Source organism: Chenopodium quinoa, unplaced genomic scaffold, assembly GCF_001683475.1.
Source record: "Chenopodium quinoa cultivar QQ74 unplaced genomic scaffold, ASM168347v1, whole genome shotgun sequence".
Classification (NCBI taxonomy): domain Eukaryota; kingdom Viridiplantae; phylum Streptophyta; class Magnoliopsida; order Caryophyllales; family Amaranthaceae; genus Chenopodium; species Chenopodium quinoa.
The window spans coordinates 159481-175372 of NW_018744821.1; the positions used below are offsets into that span (position 1 = coordinate 159481).

At 35.8% G+C, this 15892-nt stretch overlaps 1 protein-coding gene across 1 annotated transcript; it reads right to left on the reverse strand.

Annotated features, from left to right (window-relative positions):
- Nucleotides 1-14719: 14719 nt before the first annotated feature.
- Nucleotides 14720-15448, reverse strand: LOC110704095 (probable serine/threonine-protein kinase WNK10). The gene has a single exon (XM_021881874.1). The coding sequence runs from the start codon at nt 15446-15448 to the stop codon at nt 14720-14722; it is 729 nt and encodes a 242-aa protein (XP_021737566.1).
- Between the last annotated feature and the right edge of the window lie 444 nt (nt 15449-15892).

Genomic DNA, 15892 nt, shown 5'->3' on the forward strand with positions numbered 1-15892 from the left:
TATAAGTGATAAAACATTCATGTGTGATCTTGTTAGAATTGTCTCATTGTATACTAGTTTTGAACCCCGGACAATGTCAGGATTGTTTATTAAATTTTAAAATAATTTTTTTTAAAATTTATATGTCAAATTTCAAAACATATCATTTATGCAAACATGTTATATAAAAGGTGTATATCCTTTTTGATTAATGATATTTTGACATAAGATACCATTGATAGATCGGTGTTTTTTATGTGTGGTTGGTCACACAGCGTGTGGTCGGGGTTACTTGTAAAAGTTATTTATTTAAGGGTTACTTAGTGGATTAGGGTTTACTTAATTATAGGGGTTACTTATTTAGGGGCTACTTAGTCGATCACGGTTAACTTTATTATAGGGGTTACTTATTTAGAGATTATTCAGTCGTTTAGGAGTTACTTATAGGGGTTACATACTCATTTGGTCATGGGTTACTTATGGGGGTTACTTCCGGGGCCACACGTTGTTGCCAACCACATATAAAATTTTTTATTGATCTATATATAAGCACAGTATATATAATAGAAATATACACTCTATATGAGAGAACTATTTATGTAATTCAAATTTTTTACTCATAAAATAATAATTACTTGACAAAATATTTGTTAACTAAAAAAAATAGTACTACTACTCATAAAACTGTGTCGGGAGGGATTAAAAGAATCTATTCTTGTAATTTGTTAAACATTTTTAGAATGGTCAGAGCAATTAGAAGAAATCGATTTGGAATTGCACCTATTATCATATTATTGTACGATATTTTTATGATAAGTTGGGATTTTAATATACTTAAGAAATGTTGGATTTTATTTATTAAAGTATAAAATTAAAAAGCATATTAAATTTTATAAAAGATCATAAATAGGTTTCTAAACTTTTGAAAATTTTGCTATGCAAAAACTATAACTATAGTTGTTACAGGAAAATGTACAGTCAATTGTATTGTAATTAATCCAGTGCGCTTTGTATTAGGCCTATTTTTTCAATCAACTTACATTATAAGTCACCAAAAACACTTGCAATTTATATATAATGTGGTGGTTTAGCAGAATTTTAATTTGTAAGGTTATCCTTTTAGAGGAACAAAAGCATTACATTGTCTTTGAGCCTAGGCATAACTCCCAAAAGGGAAGAAGCGAAAGCACATACATAGTTAATAGGTGAGCCTACGTGCGAGTGTGCGACGATGCAGGTTTATAGTACAGTTGCGATGATTTTAGTGTCTGTTTTAGTGTTATGTTATTGATAACATGATACATTCTCATGATATCAAAATAAGTATATAATTTAAAATTATATTATTTTACTAGTCTTTATTAATTTCTCATATTTACTGGTTTATTAAATTAACTTAGTTTTTTACTCTATGTGCATAGACTAATCTCCTCAAAATTCATTAATAAATTTTACTTAAACTTAGTAACACATTAACACACATTAAGCAATTTGCAAATTAGACAATACATCATGGACAGACAAAACCCTCATAATGTGTAAAAGAGTGCTTGGTTGTTATTTTTTTATTATTTTTTTTAAAAAAAAGTACATAACAGAGTGCTAATATAATTGTCATTTATCCACAAAATTACAAATTCTAGATATATAAAGACTATATGATCTATGATCACATCTTGTTTCTTGATCGCTTCATTAAATAATTCACATATTTAAAAAAAAAAAAACCCGATTTACATTAGTGTACTGTGTGGCAGGTTGAATGAGGAAAGTAATTAACTTTCCTTGTTTTTGCTCGCACGTGTCAATGTTATTTACAGTATTTGGTTTCCTCTCTCTTCCTAATATTACGTCTCTCTCCTTTGCTCATTCTCTCTTCCGCCATATTTTTTGCTCCCGTTTCCGCCATTGTTCCAAGCTTGTTTCAGCTTTCTTCCATCAATTTCTAGGTTTGTTTACTCATAGTTTTGTTTTCTTAATTTACATTTTTTTTCTGTGAAAATCGTCTTGCAAACGAAGCTACTAACTGCAGGTGAATTTTTTCTTCAATTTTTATTTTATGTATTCTGTTTTGCACTTTTCTTTACACACATTAGAAATAATCATCGAGGATCAATTGAAATAAAGGTATTCGTGTTTTTAATTGAATTCTAGGGTTTAAGCTTACTAGTCTTAGCTTAACAATCATATCTCTTTCTCTCATGTAAGTAGATGTGGTAATGTTGCTGCTCATAAACTTGCCCAAGCTAGTGGAGATGAGAGTATGGGTTGAGGAGGCTCCACGTTGTGCAATGGCTGCTGTGATGCTTGATTTTGCTAGCATCCCTTAATAAATTTTTCTACTGTAACTTTCAAATTTCATCCTTCTTTTTTTTAACACTTATTCAATGGTTTTAGGGATCTCTAGGCCCCAAGAACTTTTAGAGAAAGTAAATTGATATTGTAATAGTCAATAGCAATTATGATAAGTGCTTGAGTCATTTATTGATGATGATTTGGATTGGCACAATGTACTTTTGATGACACCAGAGTTGTTGATGAAGTTTCTCTCTATCCTTCTTTTACTGAGCATACTAGCTATTTTTTTTAATGTGTGATTGTGTTGCAATGGTTATAATAGCAATGGAAATTGAAGTGTTTAATATCAAGGCTATTAGCTCCAATGGTAGAGCAATGTACTATAAGTGTACATGTTGTGGGTTCAAGCCCCACACTACTAAAATTCGGTCAAATTGCGACTGTTTTTCTACGACCGTCATGAAAACGGTCGCAAAATATGATTTTTGCGATCGTCTTGAACGCAGTCGCAAAATTACGACCGCTTTTTAAAACGGTCACAGATTTGCGACCGTTTTTGCCCTTATAAACGGTCGCAAGGTAATTTGAACATTTTTAAAATAATTCAGAATTCGAAATAACTTTTGCGACCGTAAAAACGATCGTAAATCGCAAAATTTGGGACCGTTTAAGGCGGTCGCAAAAGTTTTTTTTTTTTTTTTTTTTTAAAAAAAAGATCCTGTATAAAACTCACCCAATCCAACCCCTAACCCTAATTCATTCACGGCCTCAGCCGTTTTCTCTTTCTTCTCTCTCCTCTCTTCTTCTTCCTTTTGTCTTTCCTCCATTTTTACCACTGTCTGAAGCTCTTTCCTCCGTCACCATCTTCGCCGCCTCTCCTCCTTCCTTTGTTCTCTTTTAGACTTTTACTTCATCATTGTTTCTTTCTTCTTGTTCGAAAATCACACGAGAAGAATCGGAATTTCGGTCACCACAACGATCTCCACCGTCACAAGCTTATGCTTAAACAAGTTAATGGTTTTTAAGGTCAAATTTGACAATAATAAGTCTAGATCTAGACTTTTCATGGTCGAATTTGGCTTTATTAAACCAAAATCGAGGTGAAATTCGAAGTCAATTCTAGTTTTGAGGTAAATTTTCTTGTTTATACTGTTTGTTTTATTTTCCTTCGAATTTGGGGTTTTTTTTTTTCGAATCAGGTTTTTTTTTTTGTTCGAAATATCTATGTTTGAAGTATTTTTTTGTTTGATTTTTCGTTTTGATTTTTTGTTATTTATTGTGGGTTTGATTTTTGTTTATTTTGGGTTTTATTTTCGTTTTTAATTTGAGTTTGATTTTTTGTTAATTTTGATTTTGGGTTTGATTTTTGTTTGTTTTTCGTGGGTAATTTGTGTGGATCTATATTATGGGGTTATATTTTGTTTATTTTTGTGGGTTCTTTTGTTAATTTTGATTTTATTTGGTTTCATTTTTGTGGTTTGAATTTTGTGGTTTATGGGTTAAGGTTGGCGGTGGGTAGAGGTGTTTAGCGCGGGCGGAGGTGGTTTAGCGTGGGCGGAGGTTAGAATGGGGTGGTGGTTCATGGTGTGAATGTATGCAGGCTGAGTCTCGGTGGGTACAGCCGTACAGGTGGTGTATGGTGCAGCTGGGTTTCGTTTATTTCTGTTTTTTTTTATTATTTTTTTAAAATTTAGCGACCGCCTATATCCGTCGTAAATTGACATATTTGCGACCGCTGCTGTACCGGTCGCAATTAATTATATTTGCGACCGTTTTATAACCTGTCGTTGAAAATTGTGAAGTCGCAAAATAATTGTGACCGGCAACTAGTCGTACTTTTGTTTTTTTGCGACCATGGAAATAACGACCACCGCTTTACAACGGTCGCAATTAAATTTTGCGACCGTTTTTCTAGCTTTAGCGACCGTTTGCGGTGGTCGCAAAATGCTTTATTTTTAATAGTGCCTCATAGCCTATACATAACTTTTTCGTATTGGTGTATTCCTATTGTTGGTGTAACCATGGTCATTTTTATATAACTTACTTAGGATCATTGAATTAATTAAGTTCTTTTAATTAGGGTTACTTTTTCCTTGGTTATGGTCACTTTCACTCTTTATTACTTTTGTCCATGGTTAGGGGTACTTTTTCACTTGAGTAAGGTCACTTTTGACTCGATTAGGGTCACGTTTATTTTTGGTGAGAGTCACTTTACTTTTGTCTCGGTTATGGTTATTTTTGCACTGGTTATGGTTACTTTTAGTCTTGCTTAGAGTCACTTTTGCTCTTGGTTTGGGTCACATTTGCCCTCAATTAAGGTCACTTTTTGCCTTGCTCAAGGTCACTTTTGTCCAAGTTAGGGTAACTTTTGCACTCGCTTAGGGTCAATTTTATTCTTGCTTAGGGTCACTTTTGTCTCGAATTAGGGTCACTTTTTCCCTTGGTTAGGGTCTCTTTTGCCCTTAATTAAGGTCACTTTTTTCCTTGCTCAAGGTACTTTTGTCCCAGTTAGGGTCACTTTTGCACTCGCTTAGGGTCACTTTTATTCTTGCTTAGGGTCACTTTTACCCTCAATTAAGGTCACTTTTTGCCTTGCTCAAGGTACTTTTGTCCCAGTTAGGGTCACTTTTGCACTCGCTTAGGGTCACTTTTGTCTTGAATTAGGGTTACTTTTGCCCTTGGTTAAGGTTACTTTTGCCCACAATTAATGTCACTTTTTTCCTTGCTCAAGGTCACTTTTGTCCCAATTAGGGTCACTTTCGCACTTGGTTAGGGCCACTTTTTCTCTCGCTCAGGGTCACTTTTGTCCCACTTAGGGTCACTTCTGCCCTAAGTTAGACTCACTTTTATCCCCAATTTGTGTCACTTTTGTCCTCAATTAGGATCACTTTCGTCAATTAGGATCACTTTTGCCCTTAGTTAGGTCACTTTTGTCTCTAGTTAGGATCACTATTTCTTAAGTTAATACTATGGTACAACAAATAGCCTACGTAGGACTCGAACCTACATCCTCTATGCATAGAAGCATAGAGTGCTCGACCAATTGAACTAATAGGCTTGTAAACGACATAATAAAAAATTGTTTTTTGTATATAATGATTTTCTCTTCCAATTAACAAATGGCATATTTACAGAGGGCTATAAATATACTCTATTATTCAATAAAATTGCATAGTACCTTGATAATAAGCACTAGGAAATTTTGTTTTTTACCACCTTACAAAAGCACTAAAATTTGTTTTACCACCTCCAAAAAAAAAGTATTACTTTACCACCTTATAAAAAAAATAAACATAGGTTTTACCACCTCCACCTGACTCCGGTGACGGAAATTTGCTGTGGGTCCCACCATTTATCATTTCCCTCCACATTTAAGACAAAAATACGATTTCTTTCTATCTCTTCCTTTTCTCACCTTCCCCTCTGAATTCTCATCAATTCTCACCTCTCTCCATCAAATTCTCATCAATTTTTCTCTGAAATTCAACCTTTCACTCTCTCTCCTCTCATTTTCTGATGTTTCTCAAAAAGTAAACCCTAAGTCGCACAGTTCTTCACTCAGCAAGAGTAGTTGGGACCACAATTTCGAAGCCACTCAACGAGGTATCTTTCATCTTCAACGCGTAAAGGTCCAAAAGCTTGAGTCTTTGCTAACAAAAAATCTCGAATTCTGACAAAAGAGGTATTTTTTAGCTCCTTACTGTACTTTGTGTGGGTAATTGGGAGTAATTTGGGGTAAAATTTGTTGTTTTTGGGAATATGTGAATTAAACAATTATAAACCCTAATTATGCGAATATTTGACTTGATTAAACTATGTTATTGTTAATTAATTAGTTGATTAGGGTTATATATATATATATATGTGTGTGTGTAGGGAATAAATTTCAAGCATTAAACCCCTAGCTTGAACCCCACTGTGATCATACACTAAAGTACGGTGGCGTCCAAAAGGGAAGAAGATAGAGCAAAAGAGTCGCCAACAAGTTTTTCAGGAACTTGTAAACCGTTCATAGGATGAAGGTTACACCCCTTAACAATCTAAGAGATCGTCAATTCCATAAGGTCTAGAACCAAATAAGGGTTCGGGGATGATGGTACAAATCCAACCTAAAAGAGATTGAACCTACCCTAATAATAGGCCTCTACTTTATTCTGATCGTATTCATGTGCGCTTTTTGACTAACATGCAATCAATAGGATTAACCCTAAACATGTTTATCTATGTTGGTTGAATATTAATGCACAAACAAATCTATTATTGGCGATCACTTGAATTTATAATCACAATTTACCCTAAACAAGATTATTAATTATCTTATGAAGCGTGATTACAAGTACAAATTCCCTTTAAACATGCATAAAAGATGATCAAGCAATAACAATAAATAATGTATCAAGCAACATAATAAATAATCATAATAATAATAATAATAATAATCATAATGATATCATCATAGATAAAATATTCATCATCAGAATAATAATAACAATAATATTCATAATAATAACAATTATAATCATAATCATGTTCATGTAAATATTAAAGCATAATATTAGCAAGATCCTAGGCATGATACTAACAAGATTAATAACAAACCCTAGCATGTCACTAAGAATTAAAAATCAAATCTTTAACCCTAACATGATACTAACAATCATAAATATTAGGAAGAGAGTAGGAAACATCACAGGAATCATAATAAGCATATTTGATATTATAACCTTTTCCCTAAAATAGATATTAGGAATATCATAATAACAATATAACATGATTTCTACATCATAATATCAATAAAAACCATTAAAGTACTTGCTTTGATGCCTCGTACTTCTTTCTAATAAAAAAATACACACGTTAGTAACTTTAAGGAAAATAATAATCAAAACAATTAAATTAAATAATCAAAAGAGAGATTTGGGACCAAACCCTCAGAAATTAAACCTTTCACGTCTAGGGCGAAGCCAACTTCGAATATGGCTAGGTGTATCTAAGTCTTGCGAATGCGGAATTTTGTATTTGAGAAAAGGCTAGTTTAGAAAAAGAGAGAGAGAAAGATGAATGATAAAGAAAATCTTGATGAGAGTTGGTGAATGAAAACGGAGTTTTTAATACGCTATTTATAGAGAAAATCAGCCAAAAATATAAAATAAACAAAACAGAGTCTAACGAACAAAAAACAGAGTTGGCGCAAATCCTGGCTAACTGGCGCTAGGCACCAACACTGGCGCCATGCGCCAATGGCTAGCGCCAGGCGCCAGGCCTGGTTCCAGGCGCCAAAGCCTGGGGTTAGGCGCCAAGCCTGGTTTTAACGCGTTTTCGAAAATCAGATAAGTTTGTCGTACTGGAGGATAGATTCATATAATTTCCTCGAAAATTCTATTTGATTTTAATTAAACCTCTGAAAAGTCAAAAAGTTAATTTATCAATGCTAATTGAATTAGGAATGAAAAGAACCTTCTAGAAGAATCTAGAAGACTAAAACCATTCCTAATTGCATTAGGAATGATAAATCATATTAGGCCCTCCTCCAGATCATTGGGCCGCATATAAGGCTCAAACCGGGCCCAGTTCAGTAAATTGACCATAACTTCCTTAATATTCATCGGAATTGGCTTATAATATATCGTTGGAAAGCTCTTGTCAAGCCCCATCCAACTACACTACTATTGGACCCATATCATGGACCAACCAAACTGGATTGGTTGTTTTCTTAAAATAATTTTTCAAAAACAGAGAGAAAAGAAAAGACATTAAAACTATCCGCAACACTAGACTTTCCACACTTTCACTTCATTCGATTATGATTCGACGCGAAAAGGACTCATCACTGGGTTTGGTTTTGGGGAGACATAAATGGGTGTCTACAATATGTTAATTGTTAATTAAGTGCACAGTGTAGCCTAATTGGTCTTGCATGTTGTAATTTGTGAGTAGTTGTAAATTGGATTGATTAATTGTTCAATTAAATACTGAGATTGTGCATTGTTGTGTTTGTTTTGTTGTTGTTGGACCTGTTACAGCTAGGCTGAATAAAGTGAACCTTAAAATGACATTGGGAGGTGCATTTATACCCTCATTAGTTGGTAAAAATAGAAGGGTGTTAAATTGGGATGGTGGTTGGGTTTATGTGAGGAAAAATGTTACTATTACTAGCATAGATGTACACTACTTGAGGGAGTCAGCTATACATGGTTTTGTGTATGCTACTGTTAGGGTGCCTAAGGGATTTAGTTATTGGTATAAACAGAAAGGGAAGTCTTGGGTAACTGGTAAAAGGGAGTTGAATAGTGATGATGAGGTAAAGGGGTTCCTTGAGACAGTGAATAAAGATGGGGAAATAGAGATGTATGTGACTAGCCATGAGCAAATTCAAGCAACTGATAAAACACCATTTGAGCTTATAGATGGTAATGAGTTGACTTCAAAAGAGAGGAGCAGATTTAAAAAGAAGTTGGGTGGGCCTAGAATACTTAAGACAGGCCCAAAGGATACTAGCTTAGAAGTTAGGAGAAGCCCAAGGTTAAAAGGGATTGTAATTCATGACAAAGAGGCTGAGGACAGGGGTGAAAGGGTGCATACAACTATAAATAGAGTGACAAGAGAAGATAAGGGAATGGGAAAGTTAGGTGAGGGAGCTTCTGGGAAGTTTACTGCAGCTGAAAAGGGTAAGGGAAAGGTTCTTGAGGGAGCTGTTGGTGCTAGATCTGGGGGTGAAGAACCTAGGAAGCAAGGTGCAAATAAGAAGAAGCAAGGTGTAGGGAAGAAGTTGGTGTTTGGAGATGAGTACAGTGATAGGGAGGGAGGAAATGAGTCTTCTGATTCTGAGCACAGCGATTTAGGAGTAGACTGGGAGGAGGGAGAAGATGATATTTATGATGATGAAGATGATGAAGAGTGGTTGAGGCAAAACCTAGATCTGATTAGAATTGAGGTGCAGGGCAGCTTGAAAGGTGTAGGTGAAGATCTAGAGGAGCCTAAGGATCCTAGGGTTGACATTGACAGACATTTGAAATCACTTGAAGTGATGGTTGAAGAAGAAGCTGATGATGATTCTGAGGAACTTAGGAGCTTAGATGGTGAGTCTGATGATGACAATGGTGGTTGTACTTGGTTTAATGCTGAAACAGATTTCTCCAAGCCTATCCTATTTGAAGTGGGTTTAAAGTTCAGCAATGTTCAAGTGGTGAGGAAAGCTTTGAGGCAACATGCAATTGAGAATAGGTATGAGTACTACCTATTGCATAATGACAGCAAAAGGATAACAACTTACTGTAGAAGAAGGTGTACCTGTCAATACAACAAGAAAAGTTGTAGGTTGGTTCAATGTACTTGTGTGAAAGGGAGGAATTGCAGATTTAAGTTCTATGCTTCTAGGTTAGTGAAATCAGATGCTTAGCAAATTAAGTCTTTAGTGTTGAAGCATAGGTGTGTTAGGACAAAGATGAACAAGAAGTTGACTGCTGAATTTCTGGCAGACAGGTACTTAGAGGAGTTTAGGAGTAACCAGGGTGGAAGATAAGACAGATTCAAGAGAGGGCATTGAATGATTTGGGGATAAAGGTTGGGTATTACAAGGCCTGGTTGGCAAGGAGCAGGGCCAAATTGGTAATTTATGGGAGTGTAGCTGAGCAATATGCTAGGGTATGGGACTATAGGAAAGCTTTCCTAAAGTACAACCCAGGCAGCAGTTACAATGTGGTTGTGGATACAATGGATCAGATACAGAGGCCAATCTTCATGAGTACATTTGCCTTGCTCCACTGAGTTTTGGGTTTGTCTCTGGTTGCAGACCCATCATTGGGGTGGATGGTTGCCACCTTAAAGGAGCATATCCTGGGCAAATATTGGTGGTTGTAGGTAAAGATAGAAATAACAACATATTTCCTATAGCCTGGGCAACATGTGAAATTGAGAATAAGGAGACCTGGGTGTGGTTTCTTCAAAGTCTGATGGAGTCACTAGGCTGCTTTGATAAAGGACATGTCTTGACTTTCATGTCTGATAGCCAGAAAGTAAGTATCTTCTTTCTGGTTTTTGCTTTTTTTTTTCATTTATATGGTTTAACTTTTGTGTCTTTTGTAATATGCTAGGGTTTGATTGAAGCATTTGCTGAAGTTGTCCCAAAGGCAGAGCTGAGGTTCTGTGTGAGACACATTTGGGCAAATTTCAAATTGCAATTTCATGGGGCCACTTTCAAGGAGCTTTTTTGGGCAGCAGCTAGGGCAAGCACAGTGGTATATGCCTTCACTTTAATTTCATGTGTTTGTATGTGTGTGTTTTTACTGTATATAATTTGTCGTATAGTCTAGGATATTTTTGTTTGCATATGTGTGTTTGTGTGTGTGTGTGTACAATTTGGAGTATTGAATTTAGCATTGCTGTATATCATAACTTTGACATTGCTGTACAATTTGGAGTATTGAATCTATGCTGTGTGTCTTTGTGTGTGTGTGTCAGTTTGAATTTGAGGTGGCTATGGAGTCAATTCACTTCCTGAATGATGAAGCTTATGAGTACCTTGCAAACATCCCCCCACCACTGGTCTAGGCATGCTTTCTCAACTACATGCAAGTCTAACATAATGTTAAATAACATGTATGAGACATTTAATGTTGTGATTAGGGAAGCTATGGATAAGCCCATACTTACCCAAATGGAATGGTTAAGAAGGTACATGATGAAGAGAAGTTATGATAAGTGGGAGGCTGCCTCTAACTGGGAGGGTTTATTAACACCATATGTGAACAAGTTGTTTGATAGCATTGAGAAGTATGCTAGGGCATGTATTGTGGTGGCTTCTAGGGGATAGACCTATGAGGTTCAGTACAAAGATGACCAGTGTGTTGTTGACTTGTCAAATAGGACATGCACTTGCTATAAGTGGGAGTTGACAGGGATACCCTGTACCCATGCTTATGCTTGCATTTTGGACAAAAGGGAGGACCCAGAGTTGTATGTGCATGTTCACTATTATAGGGTCACTTACCTAGATGCATATGAGTCTCCCATAGCTGCAATGCCTGGTTCAAAGCATTGGGAAAGGGTTCAGCTTAGAGAGCCTTTGCCACCTGTGATAAAGGTTCAGCCAGGCAGACCAAAAGCAAAAAAAAGGAAGCTTGAACAAGGTGAAGGGTCTTCTGCTGCTACTTCTCAGGGGAAAAAACAAAAGATCAAAAAGCAATGTAGCAACTGTGGTGGGTTTGGACATTATGCCAAAACCTGTAAGCAAGGTCCTACACTAGAGAAATCACAACAGGCTGCACCAAATCCCAAAGGGGCAAGGCCACAGCTGCAGACAGCTTGGATGAAAGAGCAAATCAAGAAAAGTGAGGCTAAAGCTGCAAAACAGGTATATACATGCAATTTTGCATTCATTGTATGTGTTTTAGGTTCAGTAACAATCAGCAATTGATGACCTCTGTTCTTTTTGACATGCAGGCTGCATTGACAATGCCAAAACCAGAGACTACTACTGGAGCAGCATCATCCCAGCCTACAGCAACTTCCCTAGCATCATCAACACCCTATCAATCTCTGATTCAACCCACCACCAGAGGCAGAAAAAAGAGCTCAAGTCAACCACAACCATATGAGTCTTCATCTCAGCCAGCCCAAGCAATAGATCGAAGCAAGGCCCAAGCTGCCAGTTACCAGGAGCAGGACAAAGAATTTGAACAACTTGTAATAGTTTAGAGAATTTGTACTTCATGAACAGCTTAGTTTTTTTAAGTAATTTCATTTGTGTAGTTGGACAACTTAGTTTTTTAAGGTGAACTTATGTAGTGCTCTTTTGCTGCAAAACTTTCTCAACATTTTGTATGCATATGTGAATATGCCTTTTGCTACTAAAATGAATGGGAATGACTAAATTAAGCACTTCAAGTTAGAGCAACCTTTTCAATACATTTCATTTCATTTTATTAAGCAAATATTCAAATACATAACATGAAATGGCAACCCTAACAAAAGCCATAAAACCTTGCCTAAATTTCCAAATGTTCACACTAATCCTAAGATCTAGCAAAATACAAGGCCATAACCAAACCTAGGAAACAAAACACAACAACACCCATAAACAAAGCCAAATTCTTTGATGATCCTTCATTTCCATGAGTCTCCATGCTCATCTTCTTCCTGTCAGAATTCAGTGCCTTACACTTGATCTTCAAGGAATCAATCTCATTCAACAAGCATCTCCTCTCCCACTAACATCATCTACTTCCCTCTTCAAGTCATTAATCTCACCCTTCATCAATTTCTTGTCAAGTATTAAGTTGTTAATCACCTCTGTTTACCATGGTGTTCCATCTGGCTGATCCACCCACTCAAAGGCTTTACAACCCCTTGTCTCTGTCACAGGGTCATAGAACTTGCAGGACCTGAACTTGCGTCCCGGATTCTCCCTAGTCCAGGAAGTAAGCTTTGCCATGGGTAATCCGCATTGAATTTTTTTTTTCTTTTGATGGTGAATAACTTACGGAAGACATTTCCAGCAACAATTGGCAAGCACCACCATCAACATTACTCCCGATTGAACAAAATTACCATTGCCATACCCTAATTACAATAATCAATTCAAATTTAAAAAACCCCAATTCAATTGAAACTAACATGAACCCTAATGTTAAAAATACGAAATTGGGGCTCAATTCTTAAGTCATATCCACAATTAAAATCAAACATCACATTTGCGACATAATTCAGACAACAATTGCAAAAATTTGCTACGAATTCATCTTATTAGAGATTTAATTGAACAACGTACCTCCTTCCAATTTCTGTCTCAGTGAACTTTGTTAAATGAGCACAAATATGGAACAAATCGATGCTTGGAATGCTAGGGCAAAGTGAAATTGAGGTTTTTGGAAGCAAATCGAAAAAAAAACCCAAAATCAGTGGATTTTTTTCAAGAAATTGGTAATAAGGGTTATTTATATCGGAAAATCGAGGGAAGAAAGGGCCAAATTTAAAAAAGTAGCTGTTAGAATGGGACCCACAACAAATTTCCGTCACCGGAGTCAGGTGGAGGTGGTAAAACCTATATTTATTTTTTTTATAAGGTGGTAAAGTAATACTTTTTTTGGGAGGTGGTAAAACAGATTTTAGTGTTTTTGTAAGGTGGTAAAAAACAAAATTTCCTAAGCATTAAGCACCAACAACAATTTTACAGAAAGCTATGAATATACTCAGTATCAATAATTGCATAGTACCTTGATAATATTAGCGAGAATTGCGATAAATGAAAACAAATATAATAACAACAGGACACTAGCTTATTCTGACATTACCAAATACAAGCTGTAGTTGTTTCCATCATGTAGCTTCAATTATGATTTGATAGTTAAATATTTTAATTTCACGCCATGATTTGAATTGAAGGTTCGGAAATATGACCGGAAAAATCAACTGTAATTGTTAATCAATAAATTTGAAAGCAAGTATTGCAATTTGAGTAATTTAGGGTTCGTAATTTGATCATCGACAGGTTAATCAATTGCAGGCTGAAAATTAAGATTAGTGGAATTGAAATTCTATACAGATACAACTATCTTGTTGTGGTTTGAGGTTGAATTTGGTTGCAATATTCTTTTGTTTGGTTGAAAAAACATGAGAGAAAAATATTAGGGCCTGTGATTGTTGTTGTTGTTTTCATGAATAAGTTGATTGCTTATGGGCCTTGTGGCACGTGTGAGATTTGGATGTACAATAATATTATTGTACACTGGGGCACGCAAAAACTTTTGTAAATAATTTGCTTATTTAAATCTTTCTTGTCCAACTATTTGTTTTAAGTCGTTATTTAAGGTAACTCTAATGATTTGGATTTAATCATGTGCTTATACTACAATTATTATATAGAGATAAGAAAACCGTAGAAGAAAGCTTTTGTTACATAAAAGATGCTTATGAAGAATTAAAATCGAATTATGTAGTACTACAATCTTACTAATATAATGTTTCTTTGTTCAAATCAAACATTTACAACTAACAATTAATTGACATAATGAAAGTAAACACTTACAACTAACAATTAATTGACATAACAAGAATAAAATCTAGGCAGACAACATAAACTCAAGAAAACATACATACTTAACTAAGACTCTAAGTGTCTCTAAGTCACATTTAGTACACTAACATAAAAGAGTATCATCGAATAGTCTATTTTTATACTTAACTAAGACTCAAAGTGTCTCTACGCTGTGACTGCTGTCGCTCTGCATCTTGGTTGTGTGGGCTTCTGTTTGAGGAAGTGCTAGCCTGACCTTGACCGTTATTACGAGGAGCATCATTTGATTTCACATGAGGTTCGTGCTCGAATTCTGTTATGAGTTGTTCCATATTCTTAGAAACCAGCGCGATTACTTTAGCAGACGAGTCAATTTCTCCTCGAATGTTCTCCATGATATCAGGAATTGTATCAACTCCGAGCAAGAACTCAAAAACTTATCATTCTAACCATATCAAGGCCATCAATAATAATCCTCAAAGTAATAGATATCGATACATCCTCTGACATTTTCCCCTGTAACCAGAATTTCTTATATCCGCTGTCAAATTCCATCAGTACTTCTGTAGGCTGCAGTAGTAGTCCAGCCACCTGATCTTGCACAGATTCATTCAGAGACAGACTACCAGCACAAGTACTTGCAGTCGATGTGTCAGCAACATCGACTGCAAGCAATGGGTCATTCAGAAGGTCCAATGCTGTCGGTCTAACAATATCAGGTGCAAAGTCAATACACTTATCAATCAACTGCTTCATTTGAGGATCAGTCACACTGAGTAACCCAACAGGCTTGAAACCGATGTCAACCAGATCATTGTCGCAGCTGAGTTCTGTGATTTGTACTTCCTTATTCATCATCTGCGTTAAGCTAGTCCCAAACGAAAATATATCAGTCTGAAACGCTGGTGTACTCCCTGATTCAAAAATCTTTGCAATTCCCAAGTCTCCTAGTTTAATCGTGCTCGTGTTACCTTTAACAAATATGTTACTACACTTAATATCACGGTGAGTAATAGGCGGATTATGAGTATGAAGATAATGTAACGCACTTAAAATCTGTCTACACCAAATCTTGATCGCCGTATTACCCACAAGAGCAGGTACATGTTCCCTGCTATAGTCTGTCAGATTTCCTGAAGAACAAAACTCAGTAATCATGTGGACGACTTTCTGGTCATCATCAATCCAATAACGGTAACATTTCGTAATGTTTTCGTGGTCTAGACCTCAATAATTCAGGTTCGGCACATAATTCCTCAAGATTTTCAATAGACGCTATTTCGTACCTTGCGAATTTTCTTGTGAGATCTGTCTCCATAACCGTATAATCGTTGGCTTGTGAACTCGAAGCCGCCATTACTAACCGAGTAGTAGGGAAATCAGTTAAGTCGGTTATCAAGATCAAGAAACTTAAAATGGGGTTTCTTGATTAGTTACTCCTATTATATTCTAGGAAATATTTAGGAATATATTGATTTGGTGAATATTTTTATTCACTACAAGCAGGATATATTTTCCCGTAATTGTCTCTAGTTTCTTTTGCTAGCTGTGCACTTTGGTTAGGCTTAGCCGCTTAGGAAACTAGACTACTTGTATCACAAA

Bases quoted from the DNA above. Each gene is read 5' to 3' on its own strand.
- LOC110704095 (XM_021881874.1), bottom strand. From the start codon at position 15,448: ATGATTACTGAGTTTTGTTCTTCAGGAAATCTGACAGACTATAGCAGG.